Genomic DNA, 22,342 nt, shown 5'->3' with positions numbered 1-22,342 from the left:
GTAAAAAAACCGGGGTGTAAGGACTAAAAGGCTCGACCTCTGTATAAAGGGTGTAAGGTGGGACGAGCATGGGAGTGGACTGTGCAAATGGAAGACGCTTTTTAAGCCCTAAGGGTAGCCATGCTGAAAGCCCCAGCCCTAGCACTCCCTGATCCTACAAAAGAGTTTCACCTGTTCATAGACGAGAAGAGGGAAATAGCCAAGGGGGTACTAACACAGGCCCTGGGACCCTAAAAGTGACCAGTGGCATACTTGTCAAAAAAAAAGAGAAAGAAAAAAACAAAACTAGATCCGGTGGCGGCAGGGTGGCCAGCGTGCTTGCGAATCATCGCAGCCACAGCCCTGTTGGTCAAAGACGCTGATAAGCTCACCCTAGGGCAGCGGCTGCAGATCACCACCCCGCACGCCATAGAGGGGGTCCTAAAACAGCCACCAGGACGATGGATCACAAATGCGAGGCTGACACACTACCAGGGGCTTCTGTTGGACGCCCCCCTCATTGAGTTCCAAACACCTGTCGTCTTGAATCCGGCCACGCTTTTGCCCGGCCCCGATTCAGCCACGCCTGAGCATGACTGCCTAGAGATCCTGGCTGAAACCCAGATGGCCCAGAGAGACTTACAAAGCCTGGGTTACAAAACAGTTGCATGCAACACAAGGCGAGGATGGCTGGTTTCAGGACGAAGGGCATCGCCTAATAGTGCCAGAGACCTTAAGACGCCACCTGTTGGAGCACCTACACCAGACCACGCATCTAAAAAAAAAAAAATGCTACAGCTGCTGGACACTGCTCAACTCAGGTTCAAGTCACAAGGACGGGTTGCAGATAACATTGTCAGAGGCTGCCGCGCCTGTCAGGTCACGCAGCCAAAAAAGACCAGAGGGACCCACGCAGGTACAAGAAAAAGGGGGAGGCAGCCAGGACTATTTTAAAAAGTGGACTTCACAGAGGTAAAGCCCGAAAAATATGGGTATCAGTATTTGCTGGTCATAGTAGATACGTTCTCTAGATGGGTCGAGGCCTTCCCTATGAAAGGAGAGAAACAGCTTTGACGGTAGCTAAAAAAATATTAAAAAAAAAATAGTCCCCAGGTATAGACTGCCAAAAGGGATAAAATCAAATAATAGACCTGTGTTTGTCAGTCAGGTTAGTCAAGGGCTGGCCCAGGCTATGGGGATAAATTAAAAATTACATTGTGCATATAACCCCCAGAGCTCTGGGCAGGTAGAGCAAATAAATAAAACAATAAAAGAGACCCTGACTAAATTAGCTCTGGAGACTGGCGGAGACTGGGTAACCCTTCTTCCCTTCACCCTGTTCCGAGCCCGGAACACCCCTTATCACTTGGGTTTAACCCCTTTTAAAATCATGTACACCACTCCCACGTGAGATCTGCTAATAAAAAGACCGGGAGCGGTGCCAGGACCAGTAGAAAGCAACTGCAGACCCGAAGAATCCTCTGAAGACCAGACTGACCCGCGTGGCAGCGACAGCCCAGGACCGCTGACACAGACTTGGACTGGGGTTGTGGCATCTAAGGATTAAACTGGGTGACAAACATAGACGGGTCGAGGTGGGGGTTGGTTGTTGTGGGTCTAATGTTTTTGGATAAAGACCTACAGCTATACTTACCGCCCCGAACCCCCTCAACCCCATGACCTTACATGGGTCTAAAGATTATTAAACAAAATAATAACCTTTGTAAAAAAAAGGATTAATACAGTACAGCTTTTAGTGTTGCAGCCGCAGTATCAAAAGCTCTAGTCAGGTAGCACAGACTTGAAACCTTTAAAAGACCCAAGAGATGAGCAAGAGTGCTCGACCAGCTTCTAAAGAAAGGGGGGAATGTGAGGGGTCGAGACATTGCATACCTGCAAGGCCCACACCCCCAGTGAAGCCGGAACTAACATCCCGCTTCTGGAAACTGTTGCTTGCTTGCCATGGAAACCGTTGCTTGCTTGCTTGTTTGCGCCAACTTTGCATTGTTCGAACCCCTGTATAGTGGGGCTACCAGCCAACCAATCATGTTAAAGGTCAATACATGATCCACGCATAATCAGCCACTGCATAGCGTATGCACCATAGGGATAAAAAGCACACTGCAACCCCGGTCGGGGTCCTTGCCTGCAAGAGTGGCCACTGCGTTGGTGCTCTGGGGCTTGGACCCTGGCTAGCCAGAAAATAAACCTCCTCTTGTGTAATTACATCCTCGATGTCTCTGCTTTTCTGTCTGGTGGGGCTGTGAAAGGTCGGTCCCTAACATCTATTCTTCCCATTTATTAACTTATTCAACCATTTATATTACTGTGGACTCATGGATATTTTGTACTTTGGAATGATCCAATTCAACTTTCTTTATTTTGCTGAAATTGTTCCAACTTTGGCCATTAAGAGCTTTTTCAGTTAGCTCCTGTGTCTCTTTGACATATACCCATCCATGTGAGATTTGTTTTGGGGCACTTCCCTAATTTTTGGCACTATAAGATCTTGTATGTTTCCTACCTCAGTACCAGGGTTGGCCATTTCTCCAAGAAGCCCTGGTTCTTTTCATTGAAAAATGAAATTACATGCCAAGATCTTGGTACTAGGTATAGATATCATTTTTCACTTAACCATCTCAACAATCCCATGCAAAAGGGACCCCATTATCCCTCTCTTAAAAATGGGAAGCTAAGAAACAGAGAGGTTAAGTAGTCTGTCCAAGATCACATGAGTAAGTGGTAGAGCAGGGCTTTAAACACAGAAGTCTGTCTCCAGAATGCATTTCCTGACCACATTGCCACCACTGTCTACCATGAGGAGAACACCACCAAAGGGACATACATGAGGGAAGTCATACCAATGTATTTATAAGCACACTAACCTCAGCAACAGATCCTTTCCAAAATAACTGGCTCAGCAGACAAGGCCCATGCAAAATGAAGAATTTGAGAACCTTGTTCCAGATGACATAAGGGACACATTCTTTGGTATAAGGAACAGCGAAAGTGCAAATTGTGACATGCATAACCCTCACGAATAACCACTACAGTTCTGCTTGGCTTCTTTTTATTTGGTGACTTCATACCTTCCTATACAGTCAGTTCATCAGGCAATGTGGTCATTCTACACTCCTTGACAAGGCCTACTACACTGTGCTGTAACCTTAAGCCTTCTACAACAGTAGGTAGTCATTTAACAAGAAGTGGGAATGACTAGCTCTTAAAATGCAAGTTAGAGCACACTCACTAGAATGGCTAAAATTTAAAAGACTGACAATACCAAATATTGGTAAGATGTGGAATAAATGGATAAAAAATGGATCTCTCATACATTGATAATGGAAATGAGAAATGACATAACAACTTGAGAAAAGTTTGGCACTGTCTTATAAAGTTAAATATATACTGACCATATATTCCAGCAATTCCACTCTTAGGAATCTACTTGAGAAAAATGAAAACTTACATCCACACAAAACTTACACATGAATGAATGCTCATAGCAGCATTATTCACCACAGCCAAAAATGAAGATAACTTAAATGTTCACTAACTTCCGAATGGATAAACAAATTGTGGTACATTCATATAATAGGATACTATTGAGCTGTAAACGGGACCAAAGTACTTACACACACCACTACATACATGAATTCCAAAAACATCATGCTGAAGGAAAGCCAGATTCAAAAGACTACATACATTTATACCAGGCGTCCTCAAACTACGGCCCGCAGGCCACAGGCGGGCCGCCTAGCACATTTATCCAGCCCTCTGGGTGTTTTTTGCCACTGCTGCCTGTCACGCTTAGCAGCTGACTCATCCCAGACCCACAATGTGCACTCTCCAATGGTCTGAGGGACAGTGAACTGGCCCCCTGTTTAAAAAGTTTGAGGACCCCTGATTTATACATACATTTACTACATTTCATTTTTACAAAATTCTAGGAAAGGCAACATTTAGCAAGAGAAAGCCTATCAATAATCCCTGGAGCCAGGGGTAGAGGGTAGGGGATTGATTGCAAAGGGGCACAAGGGAACTTTTTGGGGCAATGGAAGAGTTCCACATTGATTGTGGAAGTGGAAACAATACTATCAACATATGCCAACTTGTCAAACTATACTCTTAAAATAGGTGAATTTTATTGTGTGCAAATTATACCTGAAGAAAGCTATGAAAGCCCAGGCCGGAAGATCACTTGAGGCTAGGAGTTCAAGACCAGCCTGAGCAATAGTAAGGACCCTGTATTTTCTCTCTATAACAATTAGCCAGCCACAGTGGTGCATGTCTGTAGTCCCAGCAGTCCCAGCTACTTGGGAAGCTGAGGCAGGAAGATCACTTAGCTTGAGCCCAGGGGTTCAAAGATGCAGTGAGCTATGATCGTGCCACCTCATTCCAGCCTGGGTGACAGAGAGAGATCTTTTTCTTTTTTTTAAAGATATCAGCAAACCTATTGGCCAACAGAAGCATGAACTGTCTTACTTTTTTTTCTTACCTTTAGAGATACTTGCTCTGGTAAAAATGAACCGTCTTAAAGCTACAATATCAATTTAAAGGGAGACAGACATAAAGATCAGAGGAGGGGAATGATGGTCAGTTACTGAAAGGCTGTAGACTGAGGAATTCAGATTTCAGAGGAGACAGAGAAATTTTACACAATAAATTGCAATTTGCTTTCATCTCAGATAAGTTAAGCAGACTTGATTTTTAAAAAAATAGGTCAACTGTGAACTTTAAAGTGGTTTAAGTACACAAATTCAGAGCATGTGCCAACGTTACAGGCTGGCTCTAGACCATCACAACCAACAATAAATGGAACTCACTGTCCTGGAGATGGCTGTGGAAGATAAAGGGTCACTTATTTTCCCAGGGCACTGGAGTATAAAACAAGGATGACAGGCAGAGAAAGAAAAAGAAACAATCCCTATGAAAAAACACCCAGGAAAAGTCTTATTCTCTCCAACAGGATCTGGCATATTTTCACAAGCCTTCAAAATTAAACAAGAAACATTAAGATGTGAATAAAGCATAACACAGAGCTCTGAAGAGCACAAAGTTATGCCATTTTTAAAATTTCAAAATATTAAGGGGGTACAAATGTTTTTGTTACATGGATACTTTTTATAATGATTAACTAGGGGCTTTTAGTGTGCCCATGACCAGAATAGTGTTCATTGTACCCCACAGGTAAGTTTTTACCCCTCACCCTTCCACCCTCCCCCAAGCTATGCTATTTTAAATTAAAATCCTGGGACAGGTGCTCACGCCTGTAATCCTAGCACTCTGGGAGGCCAAGGCAGGAGGATCATATGGGCTCAGGAGTTTGAGATCAGCCTGAGCAAGAGTGAGACCCCATCTCTACTAAAAATAGAAAGAAATTAGCTGAACAACAACAACAACAAAGTATATATATAAAATTAGCTGGGCATGGTGGTACATGCCTGTAGTCCCAGCTACTCAGGAGGCTGAGGCAGGATTGCTTGAGCCCAGGAGTCTGAGGTTGCTGTGAGTTAGGCTCATGCCACAGCACCCTAGCCGGAGCAAAAGAGAGAGACTTTGTCTCAAAAAAAAAATTTTTTTTTAAATCCTGCCCCACCTTAATGAGCATAGAAACAGGCACCAAAAAAATAAAAACAGACTCAAGGACAAAGAGGAGTTAAAATAACATAGTTGGATGAAAAGGGTAGAACATGGAAGTTAAATGAGTATGACTGTATTAATTAAGATTCTATTCATTTTTATTAAACGAAGGCTTGTTTGTTTAAGTGAAATTCAAGCCTTATTTAGCACGTGCAAATGGAGGTCAAATTCACATTTTGTGAAATGCAAAACTTGTCACGTTCAAGTCCAAACATTTTTTTTTTTTTTGAGGCAGAATCTCACTCTGCTGCCCTGGCTAAAGTGCCATGGCATCAGCCTAGCTTACAGTAACCTCTAACTCCTGGGCTTAATCAATCCTTTTGCCTCAGCCTCCCGAGTAGCTGGGACTACAGGCATGTGCCACCATGCCCAGCTAATTTTTTTCTATGTATTTTTAGTTGGCCAATTCATTTCTTTCTATTTTTTTTTTTTTTTTTAGTAGAGACGGGGTCTCACTCTTGCTCAGGCTGGTTTCAAACTCCTAACCTTGAGTGATCCACCAGCCTTGGCCTCCCAGAGTGCTAGTATTATAGGCATGAGCCACCGTGCCCAGCCAAAACATTTTTATTCATGTGTTGCTTATAAAGTTCTTAACCAAGGATAGTGATATGCATCAGAGCTATGTGGCTTCCCCGGCAGATGGATGAAAAGAATTGGGGGAGGTTAATTGCTGAGTACAACTAGAGTTTGCAAGGAAAAGGAATTCTGCCTCTTTCTAATTTCCATTCTCTTGGAGAGATTAAGTAGGTCAAGCCAAATTAATAAAACAAGGTTAGGAATCTTCAATGAAAAGAGCTGTACCCAATTAAGTACTTGGTATTGTGAGGAAAATCATGACCTGAATTTCTAAGCATCATGAGAACACAAGGACATAAAATTATTCAAAAATGCATAAAATTTATTAATTTGAATTATACCCATTAACCCAGTAAGTCAACATGTAGGACTGTATGCCACTGATAAACCCGAAGAATTATTCAAAGATCTACATACAAACATCTTCACTGAAGCATCATCTAGCAAGTTATAATACAATATATTTAATATAATTCCATTTAGTTTGGGGTATTTAAGAAACAACCACATATTCATATACATTCACAGAGAAAATATATAAAATAGATGTATGTGTGTGTAATACACGCAGTCATTAAATATGAAATCTCCAATTCCGAATCAAAAGTTTAGTTTATTTCAAACAAGAAGCAGTACAATTAATCAAAGTACGCACCTAAACTTTCGACACAGTTTTGCCATCTTAACAGTAGCTTGTTTTTTTTTTTGTTTTTTTTTTTTTATTTCGGCATATTATGGGGGTACAGATTTTAAGGTTTCAATAAATGCCCTTTTCCCCCCTTTCCCCCACAAGTCTGAGTCTCCAGCATGACCATCCCCTAGATGGTGCACATCTCACTCATTATATATGTATATACCCGCCCCCCTCCCTCCTGCCCAATACCCTATTACTGCAGTACCTATGTGACCACTTAGGTGCTGTTCAGTTAATACCAATTTGCTGGTGAGTATATGTGGTGCTTGTTTTTCCATTCTTGGGAAACTTCACTTAATAGTATGGGTTCCAGCTCTAATCAGGAAAATATAAGATGTGCTATGTCACCATTGTTTCTTAGAACTGAATAGTACTCCATGGTATACATATACCACATTTTATTAATCCATTCTTGGATTGATGGGCACTTGGGCTGTTTCCACAGCCTTGCAATTATGAATTGTGCTGCTATAAACATTCGAGTGCAGGTGTCTTTTTTGTAGAGTGTCATTGGATCTTTTGGGTAGATGCCCAGCAATGGGATTGCTGGATCAAATGGTAGATTCACTTGTATCACTTTAAGGTATCTCCATATTGCTTTCCACAGAAGTTGAACTAATTTGCAGTCCCACCAGCAGTGTAGGAGTATAGAATTTTTTTATTTCCATCTTGATTTCTTCATTTATGAAGTAATCATTTAGTAGGAGGTTGTTTAATTTCCATGTTTTTGTGTAGAAATGTGAGTTTCTGTTAGAGTTGATTTCTACTTTTATTCCACTGTGATCTGAGAAGGTACATGGTATGATTTCTATTTTTTTAAATTTCTTGAGATTTACTTTGTGTCCTAGGATATGGTCAATCTTAGAGAATGTCCCGTGAGCTGACGAGAAGAACGTATATTCAGTGGATTTGGGGTAGAATGTCCTGTAGATGTCAGTCAGACCCAGTTGTTCCAAGGTTTTGTTTAAGTCCATTATTTCTTTATTAATTTTCTGTTTGGAGGATCTGTCTTGTGCCGGCAGTGGGGTGTTGAAATCTCCGGTGATTACGGAGTTGCTATTAATCCATTTGCTTAGATCCAGTAAGGTTTGCTTTATGAAACTGGGTGCACCTAAGTTGGGTGCATATATATTTAAAATTGTTATCTCTTCTTGTTGAACTGTGCCCTTCACCATTATATAATGACCCTCTTTGTCTTTCACTACTTTTGTTGGTTTAAAAACTAAATCATCTGAAATTAAAACTGCCACACCAGCCTTCTTTTGGCTTCCACTTGCCTGGAATACTGATCTCCACCCTTTTACTTTTAGTCTATATGCATCCTTGCAGGTTAGATATGTTTCCTGAAGACAGCATATACTTGGCCTGTATTTTCTTATCCATTCAGCCAGCCTATGTCTCTTGAGTGGAGAGTTTAAGCCATTCACATTTATTGAGAGAACTGATAGGTAAGGTAGATTACTGTTTATTCTGTTGGGTTGGATGTTGTTGCTTTGATTTCTCTCTTGAGCCATTGTATTATCTGGCCTTTAATCTTTGGGTTTTGGTTGTTTTTATATTCGTGAGTTTTTATTATGGTGTTCTGTGCGTAACACTGTTTTGAGTACTTCTTGTAGGGCTGGTCTTGTCTTGGTGAATTCTCTGAGACTTTGCTTGTCTGAGAATGTCTTTATTTCTCCTTCATGTATGAAGCTTAGTTTTGCAGGGAATAAGATTCTAGGCTGGGCATTGTTTTGTTTCAGAAGAGTGACAATGGGGCCCCAGTCTCTCCTTGCTTGTAAAATCTCATTAGAGAAGTCTGGTGTTATTCGAATTGGCTTTCCCTTGTATGTCACTTGCTTCTTTCGTCTTACAGCTCTTAGAAGGGCCTCTTTAGTTGATATTTTGGTCAGTCTGATGACTGCATGTGGTGACGTCTTCCTGTTTGCATTGAATCTCCCAGGGGTCCTCTGAGCTTCTTGAACTTGTATATCGAGATTTTTTTTTTTTATAATTATTTTTTTTATTTTGGCATATTATGGGGGTACAGATTTTAAGGTTTCAATAAATGCCCATTTCCCCCCCTCCCCCCAAAAGTCTGAGTCTCCATCATGACCATCCCCCAGATGGTGCACATCTCACTCACTATGTATGTATATACCCGCCCCCTTCCTCCCTCCCACCTGCCCAATACCCTATTACTGTAGCACCTATGTGTCCACTTAGGTGCTACTCAGTTAATACCAGTTTGCTGGAGAATATATCTGGTGCTTGTTTTTCCATTCTTGGGATACTTCACTTAGTAGTATGGGTTCCAGCTCTAACCAGGAAAATATAAGGTGTGCTATATCACCATTGTTTCTTAGAGCTGAATAGTACTCCATGGTATACATATACCACATTTTATTAATCCATTCTTGGATTGATGGGCACTTGGGCTGTTTCCACAGCCTTGCAATTATGAATTGTGCTGCTATAAACATTCGAGTGCAGGTGTCTTTTTTGTAGAGTGTCACTGGATCATTTGGGTAGATGCCCAGCAATGGGATTGCTGGATCAAATGGTAGATTCACTTGTATCGCTTTAAGGTATCTCCATATTGCTTTCCACAGAGGTTGAACTAGTTTGCAGTCCCACCAGCAGTGTAGGAGTGTTCCTCTCTCTCCGCAACCACGCCAGCATTTATTGTTTGGAGATTTTTTGATAAAGGCCATTCTCACTGGGGTTAAGTGATATCTCATTGTGGTTTTGATTTGCATTTCCCTGATGATTAGAGATGTTGAGCATTTCTTCATATGTTTGTTGGCCATTCTTCTGTCTTCTTTAGAAAAATTTCTGTTCAAGTCCTTTGCCCACTTTTTAATGGGGTTATTTGATTTTTTCTTCCTAATTTTTGTGAGTTCTAAGTATATTCTAGTTATCAGTCCCTTATCGGATGCATAGGATGCAAAAATTTTCTCCCATTCTGTAGGTTGTCTGTTTACTTTCATGACTATTTCTTTGGCTGTGCAGAAGCTTTGTAGTTTGATCATGTCCCATTTATTTATTTTTGTTGCTGCTGTGATTGCCTTTGGGGACTTCTTCATAAACTCTTTGCCCAGGCCGATGTCGAGGAGAGTGTTTCCATCTTTTTCCTCTAGAGTTCTAATAGTTTCATATCTTAGGTTTAAGTCTGTTATCCAGCGTGAGTTGGTTTTTGTGAGAGGTGAAAGGTGTGGGTCCTGTTTTAGCCTTCTACAGGTGGCTATCCAGTTTTCCCAGCACCATTTATTGAAGAGGGATTCTTTTCCCCAGCGTATGTTTTTGTCTGCTTTGTCAAAGATGAGATGGCTATATGAGGATGGTTTTATATCAGGATTCTCACATCTGTTCCACTGGTCAATATTCCTGTTTTTGTGCCAATACCATATTGTTTTAATTACTACAGCTTTGTAGTATAGTTTGATATCTGGCATATTAATGCCTCCCATTTTGTTTTTGTTGCCTAGAATTGCTCTTGATATTCGGGGTCTTCTTTGGTTCCATACGAAGCGTAAAATTATTTTTTCTATATCTGTGAAGAATGCTGATGGGATTTTAATAGGTATTGCATTGAATCTGTAGATCAGTTTGGGTAGTATAGACATTTTGATGATATTGAGTCTGCCGATCCACGAGCATGGTATGGATTTCCATCTGTTTACATCCTCTGCTATTTCCTTCCTCAGTGTTTCATAGTTCTCCCTGTAGAGGTCTTTTACCTCTTTGGTTAAATATATTCCTAGGTACTTTAATTTCTTTGTTGCTATTGTGAAGGGAATTGAGTCTTTGATTTGGTTCTCAATTAGATTGTTGTTGGCGTATATGAATGCCTCTGATTTCTGTGTATTCATTTTGTATCCTGAGACTTTACTAAATTCATTGATCAGTTCCAGGAGTTTCTTGGTTGAATCCTTGGGGTTTTCTAGATACAATATCATATCATCAGCAAACAGTGAAAGTTTGATCTCTTCTGCCCCTATTTGGATACCTTTGATTCCATTTTCCTGTCTAATTGCTGTAGCCAAGACTTCCAGCACTATGTTGAACAGAAGTGGAGATAGTGGGCAGCCTTGTCTGGTTCCAGTTCTAAGTGGGAATGATTTCAATCTTTCCCCATTCAGTATGATGTTGGCTACGGGTCTGTCATATATGGCTTGTATCATTTTTAGGTATGTCCCTTCTATGCCTATTTTCTGAAGTGTTCGTATCATGAAAGGGTGTTGAATTTTGTCAAAAGCTTTTTCTGCATCTATTGAAAGAATCATGTGGTCTTTGTTTTTGCTTCTGTTTATGTGGTGAATTGCATTTATAGATTTACGTATGTTGAACCATCCCTGCATCCCTGGGATGAAGCCCACTTGGTCGTGGTGGATTATTTTTTTGATAAGTGTCTGGATTCGGTTAGCTAAGATTTTGTTGAAAATTTTTGCATCTATATTCATTAGGGATATTGGTCTGTAGTTTTCTTTTTTTGTTGCATCCTTTCCTGGTTTTGGTATCAGAGTAATATTCGCTTCATAAAAGGTGTCGGGGAGGTTTCCATTCTTCTCGATGTTGTGGAATAGTTTCTGCAAGATAGGTACTAGTTCTTCTTTGTAAGTATGGTAAAATTCAGGTGTGAAGCCATCTGGACCGGGACTTTTCTTTTTAGGGAGATTTTTAATTGCTGTTTCTATTTCAGCTGTTGAGATTGGTCTGTTCAGGGAATCTATTTCTTCCTGGTTGAGCCTAGGGAGGCTGTGTGTTTCTAGAAATTTTTCCATTTCCTCCACATTTTCCAGTTTGTGTGCATAAAGATTTTTGTAGTATTCATAAATTGTATCTTGTATCTCTTTGGGATCAGTTGTGATATCTCCTTTTTTATTCCTGATGGAGCTTATTAGAGATTTCTCTTTTCTGCTTTTCGTTAGCTTAGCCAATGGCGTGTCAATTTTGTTTATTTTTTCAAAGAACCAACTTTTTGTTTTATTAATCTCCTGAATAGCTTTCCTGTTTTCAATTTCGTTTAGTTCTGATTTGATCTTGTTGATTTCACTTCTTCTACTGGGTTTGGGGTTGGTCTGTTCTTCTTTTTCCAGCTCTTTGAGTCGTTTCATTAGATTGTCTATTTGTGATCTTCTTGCCTTTTGGTTATAGGCATTTATGGAGATAAACTTTCCTCTCAGAACTGCTTTAGCTGTGTCCCAGAGGAGTTGATAACTTGTCTCTCCACTGTCGTTTTCTTCATAGAAGTTTTTTATTTCCGTCTTGATTTCTTCATTTACGAAGTAATCATTTAGTAGGAGGTTGTTTAATTTCCACGTTTTTGTGTAGAAATGTGAGTTTCTGTTAGGGTTGATTTCTAGTTTTATTCCACTGTGATCTGAGAAGGTACATGGTATGATTTCTATTTTTGTATATCGAGATTTTGAGCAAGGCCTGGGAAATTTTCCTCTATTATATCTTCAAATAGCTTGTCCAACCCTTGGGTGTTATCCTCTTCCTCTTCTGGTAACCCTATGACACTCACATTAGGTTTCTTCACATAATCCCACATCTCTTGTAGGCTTTACTCTTTTCTCTTGTTTCTCTGCCCTATCTCTGTGATGGTTTTATTTAGTTGGAGGGTGTTATCTTCAATCTCTGAGATTCTTTCTTCTGTTTGATCTACCCTGTTCTTGAGACTTTCCACTGTATTTTGTAGTTCCCTGAATTGATTCTTCATTTCCAGGAGTTCGGTTAAACTTTTCTTCATTGTGTCTATTTCTTTAGTGAACTTTTGTTCTAGGTCCTGGAGGCTTTTTGTGGTTTCTTTGTGTTGGTTATTGAGTTGTTGTTGCAGCTCGGTGAGTGTTCTTATGATCCACATATGAAATTCCTCTTCTGTCATTTTGGTTGCCTGATTTGGGTTGGTGTCCGTTTCTAGGGGACTGCTGGTGCTCTTCTTTGGGGCTGTGTTTTCCATTTGGTTCTTCATATTTCCTGAGTTCCTTCGCTGATTTCTTCCCATGTCGATCAGTTGTTGTTTCTTTCCTTTAGGTTTTTGTTTGGGTGTTCACACGCCTTGTTTAGTTTCTGAGTCGTTAGGTGGTGTCTGTGGGTGAGATCTGCCCACTCCCTGTATAATGAGTCAGTGGGTGCCGTGAAATGACTGTGCAGGATGCCATTCCTGTCAGTAGGTGGCGCTTGCTTGGAGGAACAGGCTATGCTGTTGTTTTTGTGTCCTGTTATCAGCTCTTGTTCTGGGCGGAGCTGGGTTGGGTAAGCCTGCCCTCAGGCACCACCAATGCCCTTAGCAGGGGTCAAAGTTCTGTTCTCTGCTTCTAGGAAAAGCTGTCAGGGCGGGGCTGGAATGGTCCTGCTCAGCCAGAAAGTCTGCTTGTGGGGGTGGGGCTGTCTGAGACCTGGAGTCTGGAGCAGGCCTTGCTTCTTTCCACCCTCCCCAACTCCGCAGCTACTCCTCGGCCTCTGCCAGCAGGCCAGACCACACGTCACCAGGCCTCCCCGGATTGTGATGCCTGCGGGGAGGTTCCCTGCGCAGAAACGCTGCCTGGGCTGGGGGCAGGGCCTCCCTCTGGGGGGAGGGTTGCCCTCTAGGACGCTGATCTGCCCCTGGAGGCACACACACCTCAGCAGGCTGTTCACAAATATCCCTTCTGTGCCCTGGGCAATGCTAGACCTCAGTGCACGGGATCTGGTCTGCAGGTCCGACCTCTGGGTCCCAGAGTTCAAACTGTATCCCCACCAGGGAGAGGAGTTCCGGTTCCAATTCACCCACAGGGAGCCCAAGCTGTGTCTGTGTCTCTCAGCCTCTGAGTCGGCACCGTTCTCCTGGGAACACCATGCCAGCAGCACCTGGGAGGGCTGGCGGGTAGGGAGCTCACAGTATGAGTTCCCCTTAGTCAGCTGTAGGGTCCCAAAAGGCAAGGTCTGATTCCCTGGAGGTGCCTTGGGCTGGTGGCTATATTGTCTCTCTGGGCAGCCTTGGGTAGGGTCGGCGGAGGGGAGGAGGCAATATGGCGCCTGCCACGCGGCTCGGGTCTGTGCACACGGAGGTGCCCCGAGTGATTTGGGAGTCTGGTGCCACATCCGCTACAGGCTCACCGCTAGCTGGTGGTGGCCGTCTCTGGGCTGGTGTCCACAGGTCTCTCCACCCGCTGGGGAGCCCACCAGCAGTCCCAAATGCAGGGGAGGGGAAAGGTGATTTATCCACCTACCCTTCCCGCTGGTCTCCGGGCTGCTCCGGTGGTCTCAGCTTCCAGTTCTCCTCTGCAGCCTCCTCCTGTGGAGTCTCCTGGGGTCTCAGGTACCCCTCCTTCCAGCCCTCGTCTGCTGTATGCTCGCCTTCTTGCTTCTTTTTTCTAATTTCTGCTAGAATCTGTCTTTTCTGCAGAGACACTCTTTCTGGCGGTGTTTCTCGTCTGCCATCTTGATCTATCCTTAACAGTAGCTTAAGCCAATAGTGAAGAAGCCTGGAGAGTGAGTGGCAGTGAAATCACAAAAGGCGTTTTCCACAGATTGTTGAGAATTGAATATTTTTCCTTGCAAGAAGTGGTCCAAAGTCTGAAAGAAGTGGTAGTCAGTTGGTGCTAGGTCCGGTGACTACAGTGGATGACAGAGAGTTTCCAAGTCCAGTTGCTGTAGTTTGAGCATCATTATTTGTGTGACATGTGGTCTAGCATTGTCTTGCAAGAGGATTGGCCTGTCTCTATTGACCAATTTCAGTTGCTTAATCGCAACCATCCTCATCATTTCATCCAATTGGTTGTAGTACACATCCACTGTAATTGATTGACCAGGTTTCATGAAGCTGTAGTGGATAATCCCAGCGCTGGACCACAAGACAGACACCATTAGCTTTTTTTGATGAATAGTCGGTATTGGACTGTGTTTTAATACTTCATCTTTATCTAACCACTGAAAATGCTTGTCATTGTCAAAAAGAATCCATTTTCATCACAGATAACAATACAGTGTAGAAATGGTTCGCTTTATGTCATGACAGTAAAGAAAGGGAAACTTCGAGAAAATTTCTCTGCCGACACTCATTTAATTCATGCGGAACCCATCTATCCACCTTCTCTACCTTGCCAATCTGTTTCAAATGGTCCAATTTTGTTGGAATAATAACATCAAACCTTGCTGCTAATTCACCTGTAGGTTGAGATGGATTTGCTTCCACTACAGCTTTCAGCTCATCTTTATCCACCTTGGTATCAGGTTGCCCACGTGGCTCATTTTTTAGATTAAAATCACTAGAACAGAACTTCTGAAACCATCAACATACTGTGTGTTCATTAGCCACATCCTTCCCAAACACTTCATTGATATTTCATTCAAGCTATCTGTGCTGCATTAGTTCCACTACAGAACTCATATTTGAAAATAACATGAATTTTTTCCTTATCCATGGTTTCACATCGCTCTAAAAAAATGTCAAAGATAATCATAAGCCAAAATATGTGTTTGAAAGACTGAGATGTACCTTCTCAATAAATATAAAACAAGAAGTGTCAAAGTGAAATGTCAGAGATATCAACTGTCAAACTTAGTACTTAAGGAAATCGGACATTGTATACTTAATATCTCTCTCTCTCTCTCTCTCCACACACACACACATACACACACATACACACACACACACACAGAAAATATGCATAGAAAATTTATGGATATACATCTAAGAAAATGTTAACCAGGATTAACTGTGCCAAGTAGGCAAGGGTCCTGAGACTAACTTAAAACCTTCTACTACTTGAATTTATCACAAAGCCAGTATTACTTTTACTTCATTTTGTTTTAATTTCTAGAGAAAAAGTTGCTAATTGATGCATCTATTTATAAAAACAGAAGGCGACAGGCACACTAAGAAGGAGAGAATGAAAAAGGATTTGAGGTACTGTGCAACCTTGATTCTATGAAAACACTGACTTTAAGAAAGACAAACCTGAAGTGACCTTGCATAAATCAAAAAAAAAAAAAAAAAGAAAGAAAGACAAACCTTAAACCTCACTCCAACTGCAACAGATAATTGTTTTAATTCTCTCTGTGATATAACAGCAAACTGTTACCACCTTCAGAATATGTAATGTTTTCTCTTTTTATAGGTATATTTTGAATAATACATTAAAAAGCTCAAATAGGAAAAAAATTGGTTCTCCAATTAGATTAAAGGCAAAACTTTTCAAAGTAAGGATCTGACCAAGGGTGTTCATTCTTTCCCTTTTTATATCCCTGCCTTCCACCCACTGGGAAAGCAAATAATAATAAATTCACAGTTTACCATGTAACAGACACTATGCTATGAGCTTTACATAGATTATCTCATTTAACCTTTGAAACAATCCTATAAGATAGGTATTATTATCCCTTTTTAAAGATGAGTATGGAAGATTTTATTTTCCAAAGACAGCAACTTCTAAATATGCCATCCCACAGGCTCCAGTAAGAGGTGGGATCTGTGTGCCTGTAGTCCCAGTTACTCAGGAGACTGAGACAGGAAGATCACTTGAGCCCAGGAGTTTGAGGCTGCAGTGAGCTATGATTGTGCCACTGCACTCATGCCTGGGTGACAAAGCGAGACCCAATCTCTGAATAACAAAAAAAGTGGGATCTATTTCCCTTCCCTTGAATTTGGAAGACTACAGAAGTGACACTATGCCACTTCTGTGGCTAAGTCAGAAAAGGTAATATTAATAGCTTCTACCTCATACTCTTGGGATGCTCACTTTCAGAACCCAACTGCCATGTTGTGAGGAAACCCAAACCACACTGAGAGACTTCATGTAGTGTTCCAGCTGACAGCCCAAGCTGAGGTATCAGTGAACAGCAGCAACTGCCAGACATGTGAATGCAGAAACTTTTAGGATTACTGTAGCTCTAGTTACCTACTGAACTGTAAATTCATGAGAAGCTCCAAGTAAGACCAGCCTAGTTGAGTCTGGGCAACCCAAAGAACCATGAAAGAGATTGATTGTTGTTATTTTAAGTTACTAAATTCCAGTTATTTATTATGAAGCAATAATAGATAACTGGAACAACGAAGAAAACTAGTATAAGGAAAAAAGTTCAGTAACTTACCTGAAGCTGCCATCATGTCTGCCTGGCTCCCAGGCCCATGCTCTTAACAACTACACTGTGTTACTCCTTGCTCCCTACTATTGCAAATGATGCAAAATAAAAAGGAGGCCAGGGACACTCTACAGAATGACAATACATCCCTAAACATGTAGGCATTGCCTAGAAAGCAAATAAGAAAATATATCTAGAAAATCCTAAAATAAAGACTCCCATGATAATTTAGCTAGCATTCCCAGCCCCACTCTGACCCCAAGCTATGGATCCAATTTCACCATTACTCACTTTTCCTGTTCATTCTACTTCCATGACTCTATCTCTGTGATGTCCTATTCAGGAATATTTGTTATTCCTGTTAACTATTTGTAAATCATTTAATTAATGATCAGGACTTAAAACGGGGATAAAAGGTTACACTAATTCTTAGTCTGGATCTTAAGGTCGAAGAAAGAAAGGGAGAATAAAGATGTCACTACTGGCTGGGCACAGTGGCTCACACCTGTAATCCTAGCACTCTGAGAGGCCGAGGCAGGAGGATCGCTTAGCTCAGGAGTTTGAGATCAGCTCTGAGCAAGAGCAAGACCTTGTCTCTGCAAAATAGAAAAATTAGCCAGGCGTGGTGGGGCAAGCCTGTAGTCCCAGCTACTTGGGAGGCTGAGGCAGGAGGATCGAGTAAGCCCAGGAGTTTGAGGTTGCAGTGAGCTATGATGACACCACTGCACTCTAGCCAGGATGACAGAGCAAGACCTGTCTCCAAAAAACTATCAAAATGACTATGTAAAGAACATATCAAATAATACCTAATATATTTTAAAAATACAAAAGTTTAAAAGATACAAATCATAAATTACAATTGTATATATACATATATATGCTTCTATATATGTATATATAACTTTAACCTTTTAAACAGGGAGGGACAGGAACACATTTATATATACATACACATTTTTATATATATATAGAGAGAGACAGACAAACAGACATAGGACACTGGTAATAATGGTTGCCTCACATAACAAGACCTTGTCACTAAAAAATGAAAAACAATAGCTGGATATGGTGAGATGCACCTGTAGTCCCAGCTACTCTGGAGGCTGAGGCAGGAGAATCTCTTGAGCCCAAAAGTTTGAGGATGCCGTGAGTTATACTGTGCCACTGCACTCAAGCCTAAGTGACAGAGCGCGACTACGAAATGATCAAACAATCAAATCTGATATCACCAAAATCACAATGAGCACTAGGGAAAGGACACCCTGACAAAGACACAACATCACCTCTCACATATTCCTGATAAAAATATTTAAGCCAAAGCTAATCATGATGAAACAATCAAACAAATCCAAACTGAGAGGCATTCTGCAAACACCTGAGCATTCTTTAAAATGTAATGGTTATAAAAGACACAAAAAGCAGGGGCACCATACCAGATTAAAGAAAACCAAAGAGATATGACAAAAAAATGTGATTTGTGATTCGTGATGGGATCCTGGAAAAAATAAAAGCACTTATAACAGACATTATCAGGATAAATGGAAAGACTGAAATATAAACTGTATATTAGATAACTATTGTATCAACATTAAATTTCCTAAATACGTTATTTGTATTGTGATTATATAGGAGAATGTCCTTGTTCCTAGCAGATACTTGCTGAATTACTAGTGATGAAGTGTCATGACGTCTATTACTAACTCTCAAAAGGTTCTATGAAAATTAATGTATAAATTAGAGAGAGAAAAAACATCAGAGCAAAAGTGAGCACACAAAATAAGGCAAAATGGTGCATCTAGGTGAAGGATTTATAAATTTTCAATATACTATTTTTATAACTTTCCTGTACATTTGAAAATTTTCAAAATAAACCAGATGGGAGGAAAAAATGAATATAGTACAAAATATGTACAGTATTGTACTAAGTTGTACTGTATTGTACTAAGTCTACACTGCAAGTAAAATTGTAAGCCTTTTGTAGACCGTGTATTCTAACTACGCTCGCTTTGCAGCGAATTAATGAAAAAGATAAACATGTAAACAACATCCAACAAAAGAAAATAAAAATGAATTATTTTAAATATCTGTTATGCAATTTATAGTATATGCTAATTACCAAATGACAATTAAGACACAATGCAAATTTAACATTATAACTACTCCTCACACAATTTAATCTTTTCACAGCAAGGGAGGTCAGAATTTTTCCGCACTTCAGGCTCACAACCACAACCGATAATTATATCTGCTCAGTAATGTAATAATAAAAAAAAAATCTAGTTGGTGGCACTATGATTTATGATTGTCAATAATCCACAAATCCAGCCACAGGTAAATTTTTTTACTCGCTACATTTCCCAGCTTCTAATTAACAGCTTTTAATGGCACCAAAACGTTGCTTCAAAGTTTCTATAAAAGTAGTCCCTATAAAAACACTACTGCTTGATCCAAAAAATAAAATACACAGCCCAGCTTTGCTCTCAATTGGACACTAAACCGAGGCAGAGAGCTACAGTACAAGCGTTCATTACCCTACTGCCGAACGTTCAAGAAAAGAACGTCAGGTTCAATCCACCATTTAAAGAAAAAAAAGAAAAAATCACACTCAACTCCAAACTCCAACATAACAACCATGTACCAAAACCAAAACAGGGCTAGGCGGGACTAGGGAACTCGAGTCGGCGCTCTGAGACCCCAAAGTTCCCAGACCACTCCGAACCCCTTGAGCTCCCCACGGGGGTGCCGGCTTCTCACAGCCAAAGAGGTTTGGGGGCCCACACGCAGCGCCTCGCCCCGGCCTGCCAAGCAGCCGCCCGCCCGCCCCGCCGCTCGGGCCGCACAGCCGCCTCAGGGCCCCCCAACCTCCAGACCCCCGCCACTCTCTCTCGTCTCCGCCCCTCCCTGGCCCACTCACTCTTCATCCTGGATGCGGAAGCCGGCGACAACCCCTTGCCGACACTGGAAGGAAAAGAAAGAGGCAGGAAGGATGGCCCCCCTGTCTTCCACTTCCCTGAGGCGGGGTCCTGCACTAGGACCTCCGCGATGGTCCCTGGACGGAGAGCGTTAGGATCCAGCCGCCATGTTGTGTCTCTGTCACCCTAGCAACCGTCAGGCCCTGAACGCCCGGAGGCCGTCTCCCGCGCGTGCGCAAAAAACAAACAAACACACAACCCGTTCTTGTACGCATGCGCAGTGCAGCCGGTCTCCTCTACCGGGTTGCTAAGCAACCTCACTCGCTGCTTTAAATTTAAGTACTGAACCTCAATTCCCCGCCTTCGCTAATGGGCTTCGTTAGCCCGGCTGTCTGTCCTGAGAACTTAGCGATTTGCAACCCAAAGCGCAGAAGGTTGTCTCGAGCTTTAACTGAGCACGAGAGCTTTAAGGCTGCATTGTCAACTGATACCTGTTCTTTGCAATCTCATCCTACAGTTTAGCGTCTGCTTCATAGCGATTGCCCAGTAAATTTGTAAGTTTTCCTTTTTAATTCAACAAGCATTTATTTTGCACTAGGCATTGTTGCAGGCATTGAGGATATAAAGGAGAACAGTGTAGACGAGGTATCTGACTTCTTGAAACTTACATTCTAGTGGATTTATACAATCTGAAGTGAAACCAGAGTCTTCTTTTTCTTTTTTGAAATTAAAGAAGCAAAATGTGTTTATTTAAAAAAAGGAAGAAAGAAAACGAAAAGGAAACTATAGTGTAAAGTTTGAAATAATCCCTTCAAAAATTTTTCCTTCCATCTCATTCCCTTTCCTCTCCAGAAAAAGAGACTGGAAATAATTGGGTGGCATCTTTTCAGAATTTCAGATTTTCCCATAATTGAAAATTACAGATATTCTTCAATAATTTGTGTTTTTTCACTTACTATACATAGTCATCCTTTAGTATTAGCACATATAGAGCTACTCTATGCTTTAAAAAAAGAAAAGAAAGACAGGGTCTTACTGTGTTGCCCAGGCTGGACTGGAACTCCTGGACACAAGTGATCCTCCCTACCCTCTCCACTGCACCTGGGGAAAACTACTCTATGCTTTTTAAGTGCTGTATGATATTACATGGTATGGTATATACTTTTTTTTTTTTGAGACAGAGTCTCACTTTCTTGCCCAGGCTAGAGTGAGTGCCGTGGCATCAGCCTGGCTCACAGCAACCTCAATCTCCTGGGCTCAGCGACTACAGGCATGCGCCACCATGCCTGGCTAATTTTTTCTCTATATATTTTTAGTTGGTCAATTAATTTCTTTCTAATTTTGGTAGAGCCAGGGTCTCGCTCAGGCTGGTTTCGAACTCCTGACCTCGAGCAATCCTCCTGCCTCAGCCTTCCAGAGTGCTGGGATTACAGGCGTGACCCACTGCGCCTGGCCTTATACTCTTTTTGTTTGAGCAAGGCTGATTGCTGCAGAATAGCCTCATTTTGTAACCATTTCCCTATAGATGCTTCCTAATTTTTTACTATTATAAACAATACTTCGAAAAATATCCTTGTGCATATCTTTATTTATTTATTTATTTTTGAGACAGAGTCTCCCTTTGTTGCTCAGGCTAGAGTGAGTGCAGTGGCGTCAGCCTAACAGCAACCTCAATCTCCTGGGCTCAAGCAATCCTCCTGCCTCAGCCTCCCAAGTAGCTGGGACGACAGGCATGCTTCACCATGCTCGGCTAATTTTTTCTATATATATTAGTTGGTCAATTAATTTGTTTCTATTTATAGTAGAGATGGGGTCTCGCTCTTGTTCAGGCTGGTTTCGAACTCCTGACCTGGAGCAATCCGCCTGCCTCGGCCTCCCAGAGTGCTAGGATTACAGGCAGTGAGCCACCTCAGCTGGCCCTTGTGCATATCTTTAAACATGAATGTGGCCGGGCGCTGTGGCTCACGCCTGTAATCCTAGCTCTTGGGAGGCCGAGGCGGGCGGATTGCTCAAGGTCAGGAGTTCGAAACCAGCCTGAGCAAGAGCGAGACCCCGTCTCTACTATAAACAGAAAGAAATTAATTGGCCAACTGATATATATATAAAAAAAAAAAAATTAGCCGGGCATAGTGGCGCATGCCTGTAGTCCCAGCTACTCGGGAGGCTGAGGCAGAAGGATCACTCGAGCCCAGGAGTTTGAGGTTGCTGTGAGCTAGGCTGACGCCACGGCACTCACTCTAGCCTGGACAACAAAGTGAGACTCTGTTTCAAAAAAAAAAATAAAAAAAATAAAAAAAAAAAATAAAAAATAAAAAATAAATAAACATGAATGTGACTGTTTCTGTAGGAGTCAATAGGTTAAAAGGCATCTACAATTTAAATGTAGGTTGCTATTAAATCACTCTTCAACAACACTGTACCAATACACATAGAGGTCTATATATAAATTCCCTTTTCACACTTGCATGGACACTGGATATTATCTGGT

General features: G+C 41.5%; 2 protein-coding genes across 7 annotated transcripts in view; both read right to left on the bottom strand.

Moving 5' to 3' along the window:
• The window catches only part of MOK (MOK protein kinase), a 68,001-nt gene extending 47,948 nt beyond the window's left edge, over positions 1–20,053 (bottom strand). For all 6 annotated transcript variants that reach the window (XM_012746461.2, XM_076003706.1, XM_012746464.2 and 3 more), the window contains exon 1: positions 19,857–20,053. In XM_012746461.2, the coding sequence (XP_012601915.1) occupies positions 19,857–19,863 (7 nt within the window). In that variant the 5' untranslated portion in view covers positions 19,864–20,053. The remainder of the gene's footprint in view (positions 1–19,856) is intronic.
• The window catches only part of HSP90AA1 (heat shock protein 90 alpha family class A member 1), a 216,904-nt gene that overhangs the window by 180,391 nt on the left and 14,171 nt on the right, over positions 1–22,342 (bottom strand). The window lies entirely within an intron of this gene.

Source organism: Microcebus murinus, chromosome 6, assembly GCF_040939455.1.
Source record: "Microcebus murinus isolate Inina chromosome 6, M.murinus_Inina_mat1.0, whole genome shotgun sequence".
In the NCBI taxonomy this organism is placed as follows: Eukaryota; Metazoa; Chordata; class Mammalia; order Primates; family Cheirogaleidae; genus Microcebus; species Microcebus murinus.
This window is presented reverse-complemented; position numbering and strand designations above follow the sequence as displayed.